Below are 15673 nucleotides of genomic sequence, written 5' to 3'. Positions count from 1 at the left end.
CCAAAACATTTCTGCAGCATTGAAGGTCCCCAAGAACACAGTGGCCTCCGTCATTCTTAAATGGAAGAAGTTTGGAATGACCAAGACTTTTCCTAGAGCTGGCCGCCCGGCCAAACTGAGCAATCGGGGGAGAAGGACCGTCAGGGAGCTGACCAAGGACCCGATGGTCACTCTAACAGAGCTCTAGAGTTCCTCTGTGGAGATGGAAGAACCTTCCAGAAGGACAACCATCTCTGCAGCACTCCACCAATCAGGCCTTTATGGTAGAGTGGCCAGACGGAAGCGACTCCTCAGTAAAAGGTACACGACAGCCTTCTTAGAGTTTGCCAAAAGGCACCTAAAGGTCTTTGACCATGAAAAAGAAGATTCTCTTGTCTGATAAAACCAAGTGTGCCAAGCGTCACATCTGGAGGAAACCTGGCCCCATCCCTACAGTGAAGCATGGTGGTGACTACATCATGCTGTGGGGATGTTTTTCAGCGGCAGGGACTGGGAGACTAGTCATGATCCAGGGTAATATGAACGGAGCAAAGTACAGAGATCCTCGATGAAAACCTGCTCCAAAGCGCTCAGGACCTCAGACTGAGGCAAAGGTTCACCTAAGCACACAGACAAGACAGCGCAGGAGTGGCTTCAGACAAGTCTCAATGTCCACACACGGGGAATTTGTGCCATTCTGAAAAAATTGTTAGTTGTGTGGCCAAGCCAGAGACCAGACTTGAACCTGATCGAACAGCTCTGGAGAGACCTGAAAATAGATGTGCAGCGACGCTCCCCATCCAACCTGACAGAGCTTTAGAGAATCTGTAGAAACTCCCCAAATACAGGTGTGCCAAGCTTGTAGCGTAATACCCAAGAAGACTCGATGCTGCCAAAGGTGCTTCAACAAAGTACTGAGTAAAGGGTCTGAAAACGTATGTAAATGTGATATTTCCGTTTATTGTTTCGTCATTATGGGGTATTGCGTGTGTGATGAGGGGAAAAAACAATTGAATCAATTTTAGAGTAAGGCTGTAACGTAAAAAAAGTGTGGAAAAAGTCAAAGGGTCTGAATACTTTCCGAATGCACTGTATTGGTGTATAGCTCTGTATACCCCGTGAGAGCTTGAAGGTGTCTGAAAATGTTGTATAGTATCAGTAATGACCAGAGAATATTTTGACCACAGTCAACGTACATGACAGTCAGTCCCATTGATGAGCAGTGGCTCAACAGCAACTGTGTCAGGATTCCAGAATGAGGCTCATTCCGAAGCGATCACTCTCAAGCCCATACGGGTGGAGTGGAACAAGGTTGGGTTATGCTAATTTGTGCACACCGTTACAGGGAAACGAATAACACCAAACAGGGAGGGAACAGAAAAGCACAGTTTCCATGGTAACCATTCTCCTCTAAAGTCCTCATCTCTCCAGTGGCTTTCAGTTGTTTTTTGATGTCCTCTTTGTTTTTCTGTACCCGGTGAAAATCAACCACCAGGAGAGACAGGAATAAGGCTGCATTCTTTCAAGTTTAAAAGAGAGTAGGGTAGGAGAAGAACTGTCTAGATTCAAAACAGGATATCTAAAAACACATGGAAATACACATAGACTCATAAACATAAAAATGTAACACTCTAAACATAAAATTTGAGAAAGGTAGCCCAATAGAATTCCAGACAGTGTCTGATGCAGACCTAGAGAAAATGGAGAAACAAGGGGGCAGAAATATAAAGCTAAGAGAGACAGTCTCTCTCTCTCTCTCTATCACACAGCCATTCCTGCCCAATAATTCATATTTAATCTTGTCTGCTGGAGGATTTCTTGGCCCAGTCTGGTGTAATCTTGTCGAGGGGCAGATGGCATTCTGGTTGTCTCAATCAGATCCCCTGGATGAGGCAATGTTGCAGTACAGTTCTCCAGGGTCGCTGGGGCGGTGTGACGCTGGGATGAGCAGGTTGGGCTATTCATCAGCATGACAAAGGCATGTCAGTCATGAACCTTTAGGTGTTCACATATAGCAGGTCTCTAAATATAAAGTAGATGCAAGTGGATCCTTGTTATTTTTCAACTTCTAAATTATGAATTTATTAGTTTTAAAAGGTGCGTTTGGGAAAGGTTTCGTCGTTAGGTGAGTGATCATGCAAATGCCAAGCTAATTTTCCTCCAGCTGTCTGGGTTTTACACTCCACACTGAATCACACACTATCACTAGCCTCTTTCTCAGAACACGCATACATACAACACACACACCCAAGGACACACACAGACACAGACAAGGAGACATGCACGCACACACACGCACAACCTCAAGATACAAGATCCACCCGATGTCCATATGATGTGGGTAGCCACTGGTCCTCTCTCAGTGCCAGCTTAAAAAGCTCTTGATGTTCGGGTAAGTGGACCTCCATCAGCATCTCGTTTACTCTAGTTCAATAAGTTGAGGTGGCCTTGAGCACAGAGACTTTCAGACTTGCTGAGACATGACAGAAACCAAGGGACACCGCATAGTTCCTGCCTCTCTAACTCTAACCTCAATGTATACAGTAGAAGGTGGTCTCTACTACACAATTAGAAATGCTGGGGCACAATACATATATCATGGATAACTAATTATATGGCGTAACCTCTCACAGGCAACAAGAGGTCCTGATAACATAGCCATCCTTTGAACTGTACCATTTTGCCTCTGCGATTTCTGTGGAAAATTGACATAACAGCTCGTGTCAGCCTTAATTTGTTGAATGACTGCGGCGATGGTCAGACTTTAATCCGCCTCGCTGCAACCAGTGAAATGAGGCTAGACGGAGACTGGCCCTTCGCTCCACACTGCATCTTCACAGCAACTCTCATACTCTCATACTCAATTACTGTCTGGCTGATGACAGCAGGGAATGAAACAGCGTGTGAGACATGAATGGGTCTGCTGGTGTCCCAGGTCAGAAGATAGAGGAGTCTGGGGACGGTAATGAGTGAATGAATGGGAGAAAAATGGAGCAGGAAGGAGGGACGGAACATTCAAAGAGAGGAACTGGAACAGGACAGAGGTCACTGGACAGGTCAGTCAGAGAGGGTTCTCTACTAGAGCTGGGACGATAAACCGAAAATGACTGACACTGACATTGTCTTCCTCCTACAGGAGCATTTTGCTTACGTCGGTCATTTTCTTAACTTTGCTACACAACGTTTCTGTAGATTGTTCTAAAACCATTATTTGGTCAACAGTAATAAATACATTACGTGGATTCCTACAATGAAAGTATCTGCCTGTCCCTGTTTCACTGTCGCCTGCTGACTCTCATTCCCTCTCCCCACTGTGCGCACAGAGGAGGGAGAGATGCATTCTGAGCAGCACAGGCATATGATCGTTGCACAAAATGCTATTGCGGGAAAAATAGAGTTTTCAAAGCAACTATTGTTCTAGTTACAGAGAGGAGAGTCACAGCTTTTCTGTGAGTATATTTCATGTATTTCTTATCTCTTAGTTTTTAGTTCATGGCACCAATTTACATCCAGAGTAGGCTGTGTAGTATTGTTTTGATGAGCCCGTGGAACAATTTGCACTGAATAGGCCTACATCAAGTAGCCTAGGCCTAGCGCTGGAAAGTCTTTGTAGGTCGTTAGCCTACATTTACGGATAGATTAACCAATTAGTCTACATGGCTATCTAGCAACAATATCACATTTAGAGTTGGCAATCTAGCTAGGTGTTTTGAGTTCCCACTTCCTCTGGTGGTGTATAATATAGCCCATTGGCCAATATGCACAAAGATGTCGGCAAATTCTCTGAAGAGCCAAAAATAAATCTGATCATTCTGGATCCTATTTTGACAGGTTGACCATCAAAATATCAATCATGCATTTCCTGGATATGTTAGATGAAATAGCTTACTTTCTTAAACATAGGCTACCATCTCAGCTGTCTTACTTGGCACACGAAAAAAATTGTCTAGAGCCCTACCGCTAATGTAAAGTAACTGTTAATTAAAAACATTTGTAATTGTTGTATTTTTTGTTATAACGTGTTACATTCATTGTGATAGGACTTTTGTCCATATCCCCCAGCTCTGGCACCTCCCGCAAAAATGAATGTACTGTAATTTATCGCAGATTTATCGTATACGCAAAGAATGTGTCAATTCACTCTTTAAAGCATTCACAAAAAAAGAGTACATACTGTACAGGTCTAGCCTGCATGTTTTCTTACAATAAGAACACACAAACCCTCCACAAACGTAGAAGCAACTTCACCTTGATGAGAATCATTCATCTCTCCGTCATTGTCCATGTGCACAGAGAAGGAGAAGGAAACCCCACTTCACCATCCCTTGGGAGAGCGGGAACAGGGACGTAAAGAATAAACTAGGGAACAAAAAGTAAACATTTGTTTTGGCAGCAGGCAGAGTAGTCTCCTGACGTGGTTACAGAGGAGCCCCTCTGTCCTGACCTTAAATCTGAATGGAGGGGGAGTTATCATAGCTTCCCCCCGTCCGCTGCCCTTCCAACTCAAACCCACATTCCTCCCCAACACCACTTAGCACAAACAAAGTGGCCCGTTCCCACCACTGAACTTTGGAAAATGCTAAATTTGTTTGGAAAAGTCAGAAGAATCTCAAGAGCCTTCAAGAGTCAACAGAGACCTCAGAGAACAGAGTCTCCTTACCATGTAGTCTAGTGAGTTATAACTTGAAATATGTCAGATAGTTTGAGACAATTCCCATACGCACACATTTTTCATTAAAGAAATTGCTAATAGTCAAGTGTCTGTGCGTGTAGATGAAAACCAACAGAGAATACACTCCTACATGTACATTCACAAGCACTCATGTACACACACACACACACACACTTTTTCACACACAGCTGTATGAATTTGGAGATCTAGTCAGTCTCCAAGCCCTGATTACACATTCCATAGTGCTCAACCTCCTCCTCCAATCGCAGTCTTTTGTACCTGTTGAAAGGCATTGAGGTTACAGGGTTTCTACCTTTAGGGTGCACAGCATAATGCTCTCTCTCAAGACAATGACCTCATCGTGACACCCTCGCTCTCTCTCTGTGTGTGTGTGTGTGTGTGTGTGTGTGTGTGTGTGTGTGTGTGTGTCAGAGAGAAAGGGGGACAGGGAGATGGTAAGAAAATGAAGAGGCAGAGCACGTTTGAAGAGTAGGAGGGAAGACTGCAATATGCCACTTTGGAGGGGAGTCAGGGGACTACCTTGGTATAGGCTACAGACAACTGTCAAGTTTATTTATGTTTAACTTCTTGCAAGTAAAAACATGAACCGTCCAAATAAATAATACTTTACTTCATAAAGATGCAGCCTTGCTAAAAATAGCTGTGCATTTTGGGCGTGGCCAACAGCAGACTAGGGAGTGCAGCTTCAGCAGCAGAGTAGATAGGAAAATCTAGGGACTGTAGCTACCATGTTGCTCTCTCACTGGATGGTACGGTAGACTATATTACTGCATTTTATTACAACACATTTATCTCCTCTTATGTGGTTATTTATTACTGTACTAGCAGGACTCTGAGCTCACTCTGTGTAATAAATCCTACAGTAGCCTACATTGCTTACATTGCATTCCATATGGTCAGTAGCTACTGCTAAAACAGGCTGTACTTAGATTAACAACTGTAGTACCAATGCCTAAATGTAAAGCACACATACCACTAAGCCAAGGGAGCAGTCATTCCTTACAGGAAATTCCTACAGAGCACTTCTGCTGACTAAAAGGCTCCAAGAGAGGATAGTTTCAAGAATGTAATGTATACACTATGTTCAGCGTACAAGTCCAGTTGGAGTCCTTGGACCTTATATGAGAATTCAGGTGGTCTCTATGAAACAGTGTGCTGTGATTTGTATGTGGTAATGTAGCATGCAAGTTACCATTATAGTAGGTAAAATAATTAAAATGGTATAATTGAAACGTTCTCCTAAAGGTTCTATCCAACCCTTTTAGCAATCCTTTCAACTGCCATGATACATCTCAAAAATCCTCCACAAGAGAGAAAAGTTAGAGAATCAAAGACAGAAAGCAGAGCAGAGCCCTCCATTGGCAGTGTGCCTGTCTCTGTGCTGAGACATACGCGAAATGGGAGAGAACCATCGGATTCGTGGTCACATCTCTGACCAAGGCCCTTCTTCCCCGATTGCTCAGTTTGGCCGGGGGGCCAGCTCTAGGAAGAGTCTCTGTGGTTCCAAACTTCTTCCATTTAATAATGATGGAGGCCACTGTGTTCTTGGGGACCTTCAATGCAGCAGACATGTTTTGGTACCCTTCCCCAGATCTGTGTCTCAACACAATCCAGTCCCAGAGCTCTACAGACAATTCCTTCAACCTCATGGCTTGGTTTTTGCTCAGCGATGTACTGTCTACTGTGGGACCTTATATAGACAGGTGTGTGCCTTTCCAAATCATGCCCAATCAAGTTGTAGAAACATCTCAATGATGGATGGAAACAGGATGCACCTGTGCTCAATTTTGAGTCTCATAGCAAAGGGTCTGAATACCTATGTAAATAAAGTATTCGTATTTATTTGTAATACATTTGCGAAAAATTCTAAACCTGTTTTTGCTTTTTTATTATGGGGTGTTGTAGATTTTTATGAGGAAAACAGTTAATTTAATCAATTTTAGAGTAAGGCTGTAATGTAACACAATGTGGTAACACAATGTGGAAAAAGTCAAGGGGTCTGAATACCTTCCGAATGCATTGTATGTGTATTCTATTGTTCATGTCTATCATGGCCATTTCTTGGAGAGGGCTAGGGAAGCATCCATGCTAGGGAAGCATCCATGTTAGAAAACAAAAGGGTCAAAATAACAGGCTCTGCAAACTGTTCTGTGACCTACATTAACCGCAGTCACACGCCACAACTGCCATCAGAACCATACAAGCCAAGCCCATACACACGTCAACCACTATAAAAAGGGGAAACTAGAGAATAAATACCTCAGATATGAAATATACAACGTGTTAATATGCATCCATTTATGTGGAAATCAAAAATCAAGCAGCATCTCTCCAACTAAAGGATGGCTGCCATTGCCCCATTATAGCAGTAAGATGGTATCTGCACAAATACCCATTGTGGCTCAGGACATGGAGAAAATGGGGATCTATTGTGACGGGGTAAATTGTGAATCATAAATGCCAATTCAGAATTAGCTCCAGTGGATTAAATTGGTAAACAATAGTGCTGCAGCGTCAACCATTGGAAAAGGGTGGAAAAGGAGGCATGTTCTGAATCTGAAGTAAATGAGGCAACACTGCCACCGGGTGGCCTACTTTGAAAAAAATACCCTAAAGCCAGGCGAGACATCAGTGTCGATTCTACTCCATGGTACAGTATTTAGCCATACCAAACAGAAATCAGTACAATAAATAAGATTTATTTATTTATTAGAAAAGGACAAAGTTTGGATTTAAATGTTAACGTTTATTGACGCATTTCCAATAATTATTGCAATCCAATTTGATATTGTAAGACGAGCAATTAGACTGCTACTTTTTCCCCTTTGAGGACAAGCTGTTCGGTCTCCCTACTCAGCCCTCCGGGGTCTGCGAGGGATTGTTCACCATGGACGCTAAACAAACATCCTCACGCCAAACGGTTAGGCAGTGGTTACCTGGACACCTGCGCAGCTGGCTATCAGTGGGAAAAGAGAAAAACAACTATTGAGAAAAAAGGGAAAAAAACGTCACATATTTGAATCACTGATTCGTGGTCTAGGCCTAGCTAACAGGACTGTAGACAAGGCATATTTACCGAGATATCGGGACATCATCGATGTCGGTTAATGGACATGTTGCAGATAGAGACTTCTTTGCGGCTAAAATGAATTTCGGTAGACCCAAATGGCCCCCCGGCAGCGATCTCTTTTTGTAAACTCTAGTCTGGAGGTGGTGCCTTGTCATGGTTGATTTTTAAGCAGACCTTCAACGCTTGTAAACTGTCGACGTCCGATGTGGTGTAAAACCAGAGCGATGACGCCTGCCTACGTAGCGATGTTACCGTTACCCTGGCAAAGGTGAACCCCATCATAATGGCCTAAACGTTCAGCTCTTGACAAGTTCACTTCTCAGCAGCAATGATCTTCTAGAAATCCAGAGTTGAAGACAAACTACAGCCACTAACTTTTTTCCCCCTACAAATGTGCAGACAATGACTAACCATTTGCATTATGCTCTTTTTAATGACAATGCTCATTTGAAAAATAGAGAAAAATAATTGCCTAAAAAAACAGCTTTAAACGTACTGGTGTTTAAAGTGCAAATATATGTCAAGTGAAATACATGAGACATGCAACATATCAAGTCATTATTAAGTAATTCCTCCAACAAGCTACTAGTAACCAGAAACGTACAACTTAAAACGGTACATCTGCTGTAGAACTGTATGCATGTGATTGCACTGCCATGCAAAACAAAGCACAGAGTAATTATACTCAAATAAAAAGCAGTCATTGTAAAGATCTGTAGACTACATCTTTATGCTTTGTGTTGGTCACTGTTTACACTGACGAAGACAACAGTTATTACAATAAAATATCAGAATAGCATGAAGCAATACAGTATAGGCTAGCATTCTGCAGTATCGTTACATAAATCAAGCAGACAAAGCCCTCACTGCCTCGACTCCCCGCACACTGGTAACTCCAGAGCTGTTGTGCAGTCTGTCAATACCATACTAAGCACAGCAGGTTGTGGGATCGGCAGTCTGTGTTGTTACTCATTAATTATTTTACATCCAAAATAACATAAGACCATATCCCCCTCAGACATCCAAGCCCAAAACTCAAGCACCATGGCACCTCTTTATTGCATCATAATGATCTTCTCTTGATGATTGACAACACGAGCCCCTCCCTACCCAGAATAATAGACAAACAGGCCTGATAGCATAATAGATGTGAACATTAGTGTAGCAGAGACAAGAAATAAAAAGGAGACATGGCCTCTGGAGGTTACAGAAGAGATATGTTCACATCAATTACTAAGCAGGACAAAGACCAAAACAAAGTCAAAACGTAGAACATGGATTAGTTGGGTTTAGACTCAGATCAGTGTCTTGTGTGACAAAACATTTAGATATATTTTCCGCACTACAGTGTGTCTGACAAGGCCATGTATCTAGAGTTGTGAGTGAATCCAAAATTAATGCTCTCTATGAAGGCCAAAGTATATTTTGAATATTCACTTGCAAGAGATAAACAAGTTAATAAATCACTTGAGGGGGGGGGGGAAACAAGTTTAAATCATATTCACCAATCAATAAATCACATGTGAAGAACTCCATCTTATGTAACGTGATAAGCAGCGTTACAGTTTATGGCTATTCGGCAGCCTGAAGTAAAATAATAATCCCCCCCACTTATAACTAGGAATAACTACTAGCAACTATGTACTTAGTGGCATTTCAGAACAGAGAGAGCAGCAACTCCCCTTATGTGGGGAACCTATCCTCATAGATGTTACATAGCTTTAGTCAAATGGAACACCAACTAAACTAGTGTCATTCTCTAAGTCATAAGTTGTTCCAAGAAATAACCAACAAGACTGAGTCATCAGCCTTGAGACTTATACGCACAAACTGAAAGCTGATGGTGCCTTCACAAATCTTATTGCCTTGGATTTCCATTGCTCTGCTAGAGCTTTCAGCAAAATGGTCCAAACCCATCAGACATTCCTCTACGAACAAATGTGACATGGTGACGGCATTGACAAAGAGTTAAAACATGTTAAGCATGGTTCGTCGGCCAAGAACTTGCTTTAATGGCGGGATAGAAACACTATGGCACGGCAATCGTCAGTCCCAGTTCTCCCAATCCTCCAGCTGAAAAATAACATGTAATTTAGTTCAACACAATTGTTTCGAAGGCATGTTATCCTTTGTTATAGTTTGAGATTAGAAGAAATACAACAAGAAATATGACAAATACATCCTAGCCCACCTCTCCTGCAGCGGCAACTCTAGAGAGCGCCATCTGCACCTCCTCTTCTGTCATGTCCAGGTCAAAGTCCTTCTCCCAGTCCTCACTGACATCTGTGCTGGACCCTGCAGGGGTTGGGGGGGAGCACAGGGTCAGATAGGACCATTTAACACTGTTCTACGACACAAACAGCTTAGGACCTATTCAATCAAATCACAGTCACATCAATAGCTGAATAGAATGTCCTTTTACCTTTCTTGCCATTGTTTGAAGGTGTAGACTTCCCGCTGTCAGAGTTGAGCTCAAACACCCTCAGGTCCTGGGGCCCCTCTGTCTCTGGTCTGGTGGTAGGAGCCTGGACTGTTACTCTCTCAGCTGTAGCTTTCCCTGTGGACTCAGGCTGGGCTGGGGCCTCTACTTGAACCTCAGGCTGCCCCTGTTCACTCTCCTCCTCCTGCTGCCCTTCTGGCTCGCTCTCCTCCAGGCTGGCCTTGTTGAGTTTCTGGGCCAGCTCAACGACTGCAGGATGTGGCCTGGCTGGTCTCAACTCCACCTGGGTGGGCAGGCTGCCACTGTCGCTGCTCAGGGAGAGGGTAGAGGAGCGCTCCCCGCTTGGCGACGGGATGGGGCTGAGCGGGGTCGTCGCCATGGTGACTGGTGTGAGTGGGGACAGCTGGGTCGCGGGGTCTTCCAATGGGGGTGTGAAGTTTAGGCGAGATGAAGACGTTGCACCAAGGAAATCATCTGGGGTAGAAATAAGGGAGAGAGAGAACAGTGAGTCACATGAGACAGACCTGCACTAATCTAAAACATTTCACCATTGTGAAATCCACTATCCAACACACCTTCATCCTCCTCCTCCCAGCCCAGAGCCTCTGTGTGGGTAGTCTGCTCTGCTCTCTGTTTCAGGGCCACTCTTCTCGCCTCCTCCTGGTGGTCAGTCACAATAGTTATTACCCATCAGCAGAACAGTACCAGATTGTGTTTTTATGTATTCAGGGAGATGGTGCTATGAAGTGGTGATGGGTATTTTAACTTGAAAATGATCTAATACACACAACTTACCTGTGAAATAGTTGCATCGAAAACATTGTAAGATACCTCCATTTTGTCAGCATGCAGTACATAAAATATTATAAACACAGGTGGACTTTCCAGAAAAGGAAGAAGGGGCTGGGAACGGGCTTTGGCAGAAGAGGGTGTGGACTTTGTTAAGAAACATTGGAAAGCATCTGAACCCAAATCGAGTAGCAGATTTGGCTCTGGGTGCTGAGATTAGCTTTCACAATCTCAATGTTTTCCCCAGAGTCTTTACTAACCTACCAGAGCTCTGAGGCCCCTCTCCAAACTGTCCAGCAGAGGGAAGAGTTTACTTTCTAACGTAATAGAAGTGGGTGCATGACAGTTCACAAGACCTATCCATGCCAGTAACAAAAGTGGGAATTACCTGGTATAACTGAAAGACTTTGTAGAAATACCGCTGCCAGAATTCAGAATGGGCTACAGCTGCTGGCACCTAGGAATGAAAATGCATAATATGCTACTTTACACCCAGATTTTGTATTGTTAGGAACAAGAATAATTCACTTACATTCTATTAATGTGGTAAATAATGTTAAGCTCTAGTGTTTCTATGATAAGACCTTTTAACAGGAGGGTTTAGATAAGTGTACCATTTTGGTGTAAAGGGCCCTGATGGAGGGGCTGTTGACCAGGAGGTCAGAGATCTCTCCTTTCCTCTCCTCCAGACTGAAGCAGGAGAGCCACGCATCAAACTTCTCTAGGGGACCTAGGACAACACACAGGCCACACATTTAAAATACACCCAAGACACTACAATGTTTGACAGTTTAACCGCATGAAAATAAGAAGTCCAAACTTCCCAAGTCTTGTCCTGACAAGTTATTTGTATTCACTGTAATAAGAGTTCATTTTGACCATGGTTAATGGGTAGGCCCAATCCATAAACCTGATTTTAATGCCCACTACACAGAAATTGAAAACACGTAACATTTGCTTCAGAAAAATCCATCGAGAGTGCTTGCAGGCTTGGATTATAGGAGCGCATTTTAAGACATTTAGTTGTCTCTCAGATTGAATAGAGCCCTTAGACAACATTAGTTTGGCAAGAGGAATGGGAGGAGTTCTTACGTCACTGCCTTATTTGCTTGTTGCCCTAATGTAAACATCCCCAGGACACAAAATATCAGCTAACAAGATGGAGATCAGAGGTTATTTTAATTAATGTATTTCACAAGTGGCTAATTTGAATTAACTACCTTCACTAAAACCACTGCAAAAGTTTTGCCTGCAAATTTTGGTTTCGAATAGCAACGTTCTGGCAGGTCTGCCTACAGGTTATGGTAAGAGTATTTCATGAGCAATTTCTGATCGCATTTTAAGCCCCGCCTATCCAAACTTGTGATTTGTTGGGAGAGTTGACTGTCTGAATGGGACCCTGCCCGGAACATTTATTTTCATTCCCTTTTCCAAAGTTACCAAGAGAATCCATCACGACTTCCAGACTAAACATTACATAGGGCCTTTAGTCCCTTGTCATTGCCATTCTGTAGGCTTTTTTATGTTTTGAAGGCACTGAAGCCTGGTTAGTGACATTGCATGGCACATGACCTTTTCTTGAATATAATCAGAAGAGTGAAGAAACAGATGGAAAAGAAAGTTGTGAACTGTTCACCGTCAGGCTCATTGCAGTATGTAGCAGGGTCAGCTTGTAGACTGTAGAGACGAGCCTAGGGAACAAAACACAAACTGTAACTCAAGTGACAACATGTGTTCTGGAGTGTAATCATTAGTCCAAACAGTTGTATTTTGCACCGAAAACTAGTTTCTATTGGAATGGACAAATTCAGGTAGGTTCCTGCCCGTTTGGTTCCTAGTGAATACAACCCTGGTATCTAGTATTGCAACAAAGAGACTGTGTTATGATATCAAAAAAAAAATTATCTCTTGAAGCCTAAAGCACAAATCTGTGGATAAACCATCCCCTCTGCTGTGGAGCTCAGTAACACTTCTGAGACTAACCACTCGTACATGTTTGAACAGGTGGGGGAGAAGCTCTAACAATGTTAACATTTCTGAGATACATTCTTGTATATTAGCAGTAAGTGCAGTAAAATGTAAAACAGCATAGTATCTCTTCCTTAAGTAGTTCAATGACACGGTCACGGTGATTAGTTAAACACAGTCTAAACATCCTCACCTTGGTGCTGTCATACACCTCTGTGGTGCCTGCAGGAGTTGCCACTAGCGTAATGACATCACAGTCGATGGTCATGTCCTGGGGAGGAGCGAGGGTGTCTGTTATCACGCCTAAGAAACTGGACAGACTCTTCTTCACCTTCTCTGTGGTGTCAGAGGAGCCCTCCACCTGAAACAAAGTGGGATAGGTGGCATATGTCAGACAGGAAGTATGCCTATAAATAACCAAGTGACGATGCATATGAGCTTTTCTCATATGGGTCACTGTGACCCATAGTAAAGAACCAAATGGCCTACCGCTAGTTTGCTTCTAACAGCACTTGCTGTGGCGACGATGGAGCACGCAGTATCATGTTGCACTACATTGGAGAACTCTGTCAGGTCACGCTTTATAAACTCATACGCCTCAGATGACTGTAAAAACAAAATGTTGGAGTTACATTGGCAAGTCCAAACAAGGTAAGATGTCTGCAATAGCAGCACACATTGGACGTCACAAGGATATTCATTGACTTTTATGTTTTATCATGAGTCATGTAGAAAACACTGAATTTGCCTGCTTGATAAACAGCACATAACAAAATAGCCAGCGAGTTTATTTTGTAGCTTATTATGCATCATAAGGAGAGAGAACTTGATTATCTGTGCAGGCTAGCATGGATGCCTACCTTATCTTTGACGGCCTGGAAGCTTTGGTGAAGCCAGCCTCCCCACCAGCCTTCGCAGCCTTCCCTGGAGTCGAGAGACATGGTGATGAGACTTAAAAATGGATCAACAGGGCAATGTCATGCAATACATATCTTGCATTTTAGATACTTAACTATGTTAATGGCCTAGCTAACGTTACCTACAATCTGGCCAGACAGGAGAGTAACAGTGTGCATACACTCATCTGACAGCAATCTAGCCAGTTTAGCTGACTGGCTAGCCAACACCTGGGGTGTATTCATTACGCTGTTTCTGTTGTAAAACGTTTTCAGTTTGGAGTAAACTGTTTGTTGCATAATTGGCGTAATGAATAGACCTCATGTGTTGGCTAGCCAGTCAGCTAAACTGGCTAGATTGCTGTCAGAGGAGTGTATGTCCACTGTTTCTCTCGGACAAATATAGGTAGGTGCCTTCCCGTTTTGTTCCGTTTGCTCTGTTTAATTTCGTTTGGTTCTTAAACGATTTCAGTTGCAAGAGGTTATGAATACACCCCAGTGAATGTGCATTAGATGTATACAGCAACTAGCCTAGCTAGTTAGCTGTCATGCTAACAAAGTTAGTTACGGTGGGAACCATGGAACTGTATTTTATCAATCGCCTTAAATAAATACAATAGGAGGTAGTAATAATCGACCAAATTACATTTGTCACGCGATTAATACGTCTGTCTCTGCGACTAGGCAGCAACCAGTCTGTTCGTCACTGCTAGCTAGCCACCTAACGTTAGCCATCGAGCTAACCAGCTGGTGCAATATTTTGGTAAACAAACACAGACGGACTTCCTCACATTGCCTCGAGAACAGACAGAACGTTTTGAAATGGGTGAATGTAGCAAGAGCTAAATATGAAGGAAGCAACATCTTATATGAAGAAAACCCATGCCAAAAGTGTGATAATAATACGATGGTTAATTTATCAAACAAAAACTATATTGCGACTTCTCACTCACCCTTCAGCCATCTTCAGACCATGACGACATCACCGGCACTTACTGAACTCTGACCCTGCTGAATTAGGAATAAGCTTGTCTCTCTAAAAATACTTTTCAGTTTGTATCTGCTTCTACTAAATACAGCTTCAGGGTAGATAGCTCGTGTAAAATGTATTATTATTTTCCAAATTCATTATTAGCTCTTTGGGCAATTTTTTAGGACTATGTCTGTGTCTGCAAAGGATCATGGTTAGGGATGGGTCAACATTTACATAATGAGTACCTGGAGGAAAATGGGGGTGCTTTCAATTTACTCTTGAAAGTTGATAGAAGAATGCACAAGGTGCCATTTCGAAATTGGGTAGTGCATCATCAGTTTTTATCTTGTCATGTCAGTCATTGCGTACCTTAGAGAGCTATTTACTTGGTCAGAAATGTCCAGATCAACTAGCCCATGTCAGCTAATGTTTTTTAGCCCATAGATTTTGTTGTGATATTTGAGTGACTCAAACATTACGAGACCTGGCAAAATGTATAGAGTTGCAAGAAAATGAGCTTTAAAACAGCAAACTGTTCCCCAATAATGGAAGGAGGGCCTGAGTGAAAAAGTTTGGGAACCACTGTTTCATTAGGCCTATTCCAAAAAATGCACAAACTTGCACCCGGGGCGATTTTAGCATGTAAATCTTGGTGGGGCAAAAAAATAAGTGTCTAGTAGCAAAGCCACTACACAACACAAAACAATACATTAATTGCGCTATGACAGTGACAAATTGTGCCCACAAACCTACATAAAGCTGTCCCAACATCTTACCACTGCTACACCTGGCTACCAGTGGAGCCTTGTCTGGCAGCGAAATTATTTAATGATTACATTTCTCTAAAACAGGTTATAGGCTACGT

At 42.8% G+C, this 15673-nt stretch overlaps 1 protein-coding gene and 1 long non-coding RNA gene across 3 annotated transcripts; both read right to left on the bottom strand.

Moving 5' to 3' along the window:
- Positions 1–7397: 7397 nt before the first annotated feature.
- Positions 7398–7976, bottom strand: LOC149972084 (uncharacterized). Its single transcript, XR_016491936.1, has 2 exons — positions 7749–7976; positions 7398–7628 (listed from the first exon to the last, which is right to left on the bottom strand). It is a non-coding gene; the product is annotated as an uncharacterized LOC149972084 (long non-coding RNA).
- A 179-nt stretch (positions 7977–8155) lies between these two features.
- Positions 8156–15065, bottom strand: LOC110505447 (BSD domain-containing protein 1). Of its 2 annotated transcripts, none has more exons than XM_021584671.3 (11): positions 14789–15065; positions 13800–13863; positions 13429–13545; positions 13133–13300; positions 12608–12662; positions 11586–11701; positions 11360–11428; positions 10758–10842; positions 10165–10656; positions 9934–10037; positions 8156–9815 (listed from the first exon to the last, which is right to left on the bottom strand). In XM_021584671.3, exons 1-11 carry the CDS (start codon positions 14797–14799, stop codon positions 9789–9791), a joined length of 1308 nt encoding a protein of 435 aa, XP_021440346.3. In that variant the 5' UTR covers positions 14800–15065; the 3' UTR covers positions 8156–9788. The 2 variants fall into 2 exon arrangements, with proteins under 2 accessions (XP_021440346.3, XP_021440347.3); XM_021584672.3 differs by having other exon boundaries at positions 14482–14801.
- Between the last annotated feature and the right edge of the window lie 608 nt (positions 15066–15673).

This window comes from Oncorhynchus mykiss, chromosome 25, assembly GCF_057628025.1.
Source record: "Oncorhynchus mykiss isolate SJ-2025 chromosome 25, ASM5762802v1, whole genome shotgun sequence".
In the NCBI taxonomy this organism is placed as follows: Eukaryota; Metazoa; Chordata; class Actinopteri; order Salmoniformes; family Salmonidae; genus Oncorhynchus; species Oncorhynchus mykiss.
The sequence above is the reverse complement of the archived record's forward strand: the minus strand, read 5'-3'. Positions and strand labels throughout refer to the sequence as shown.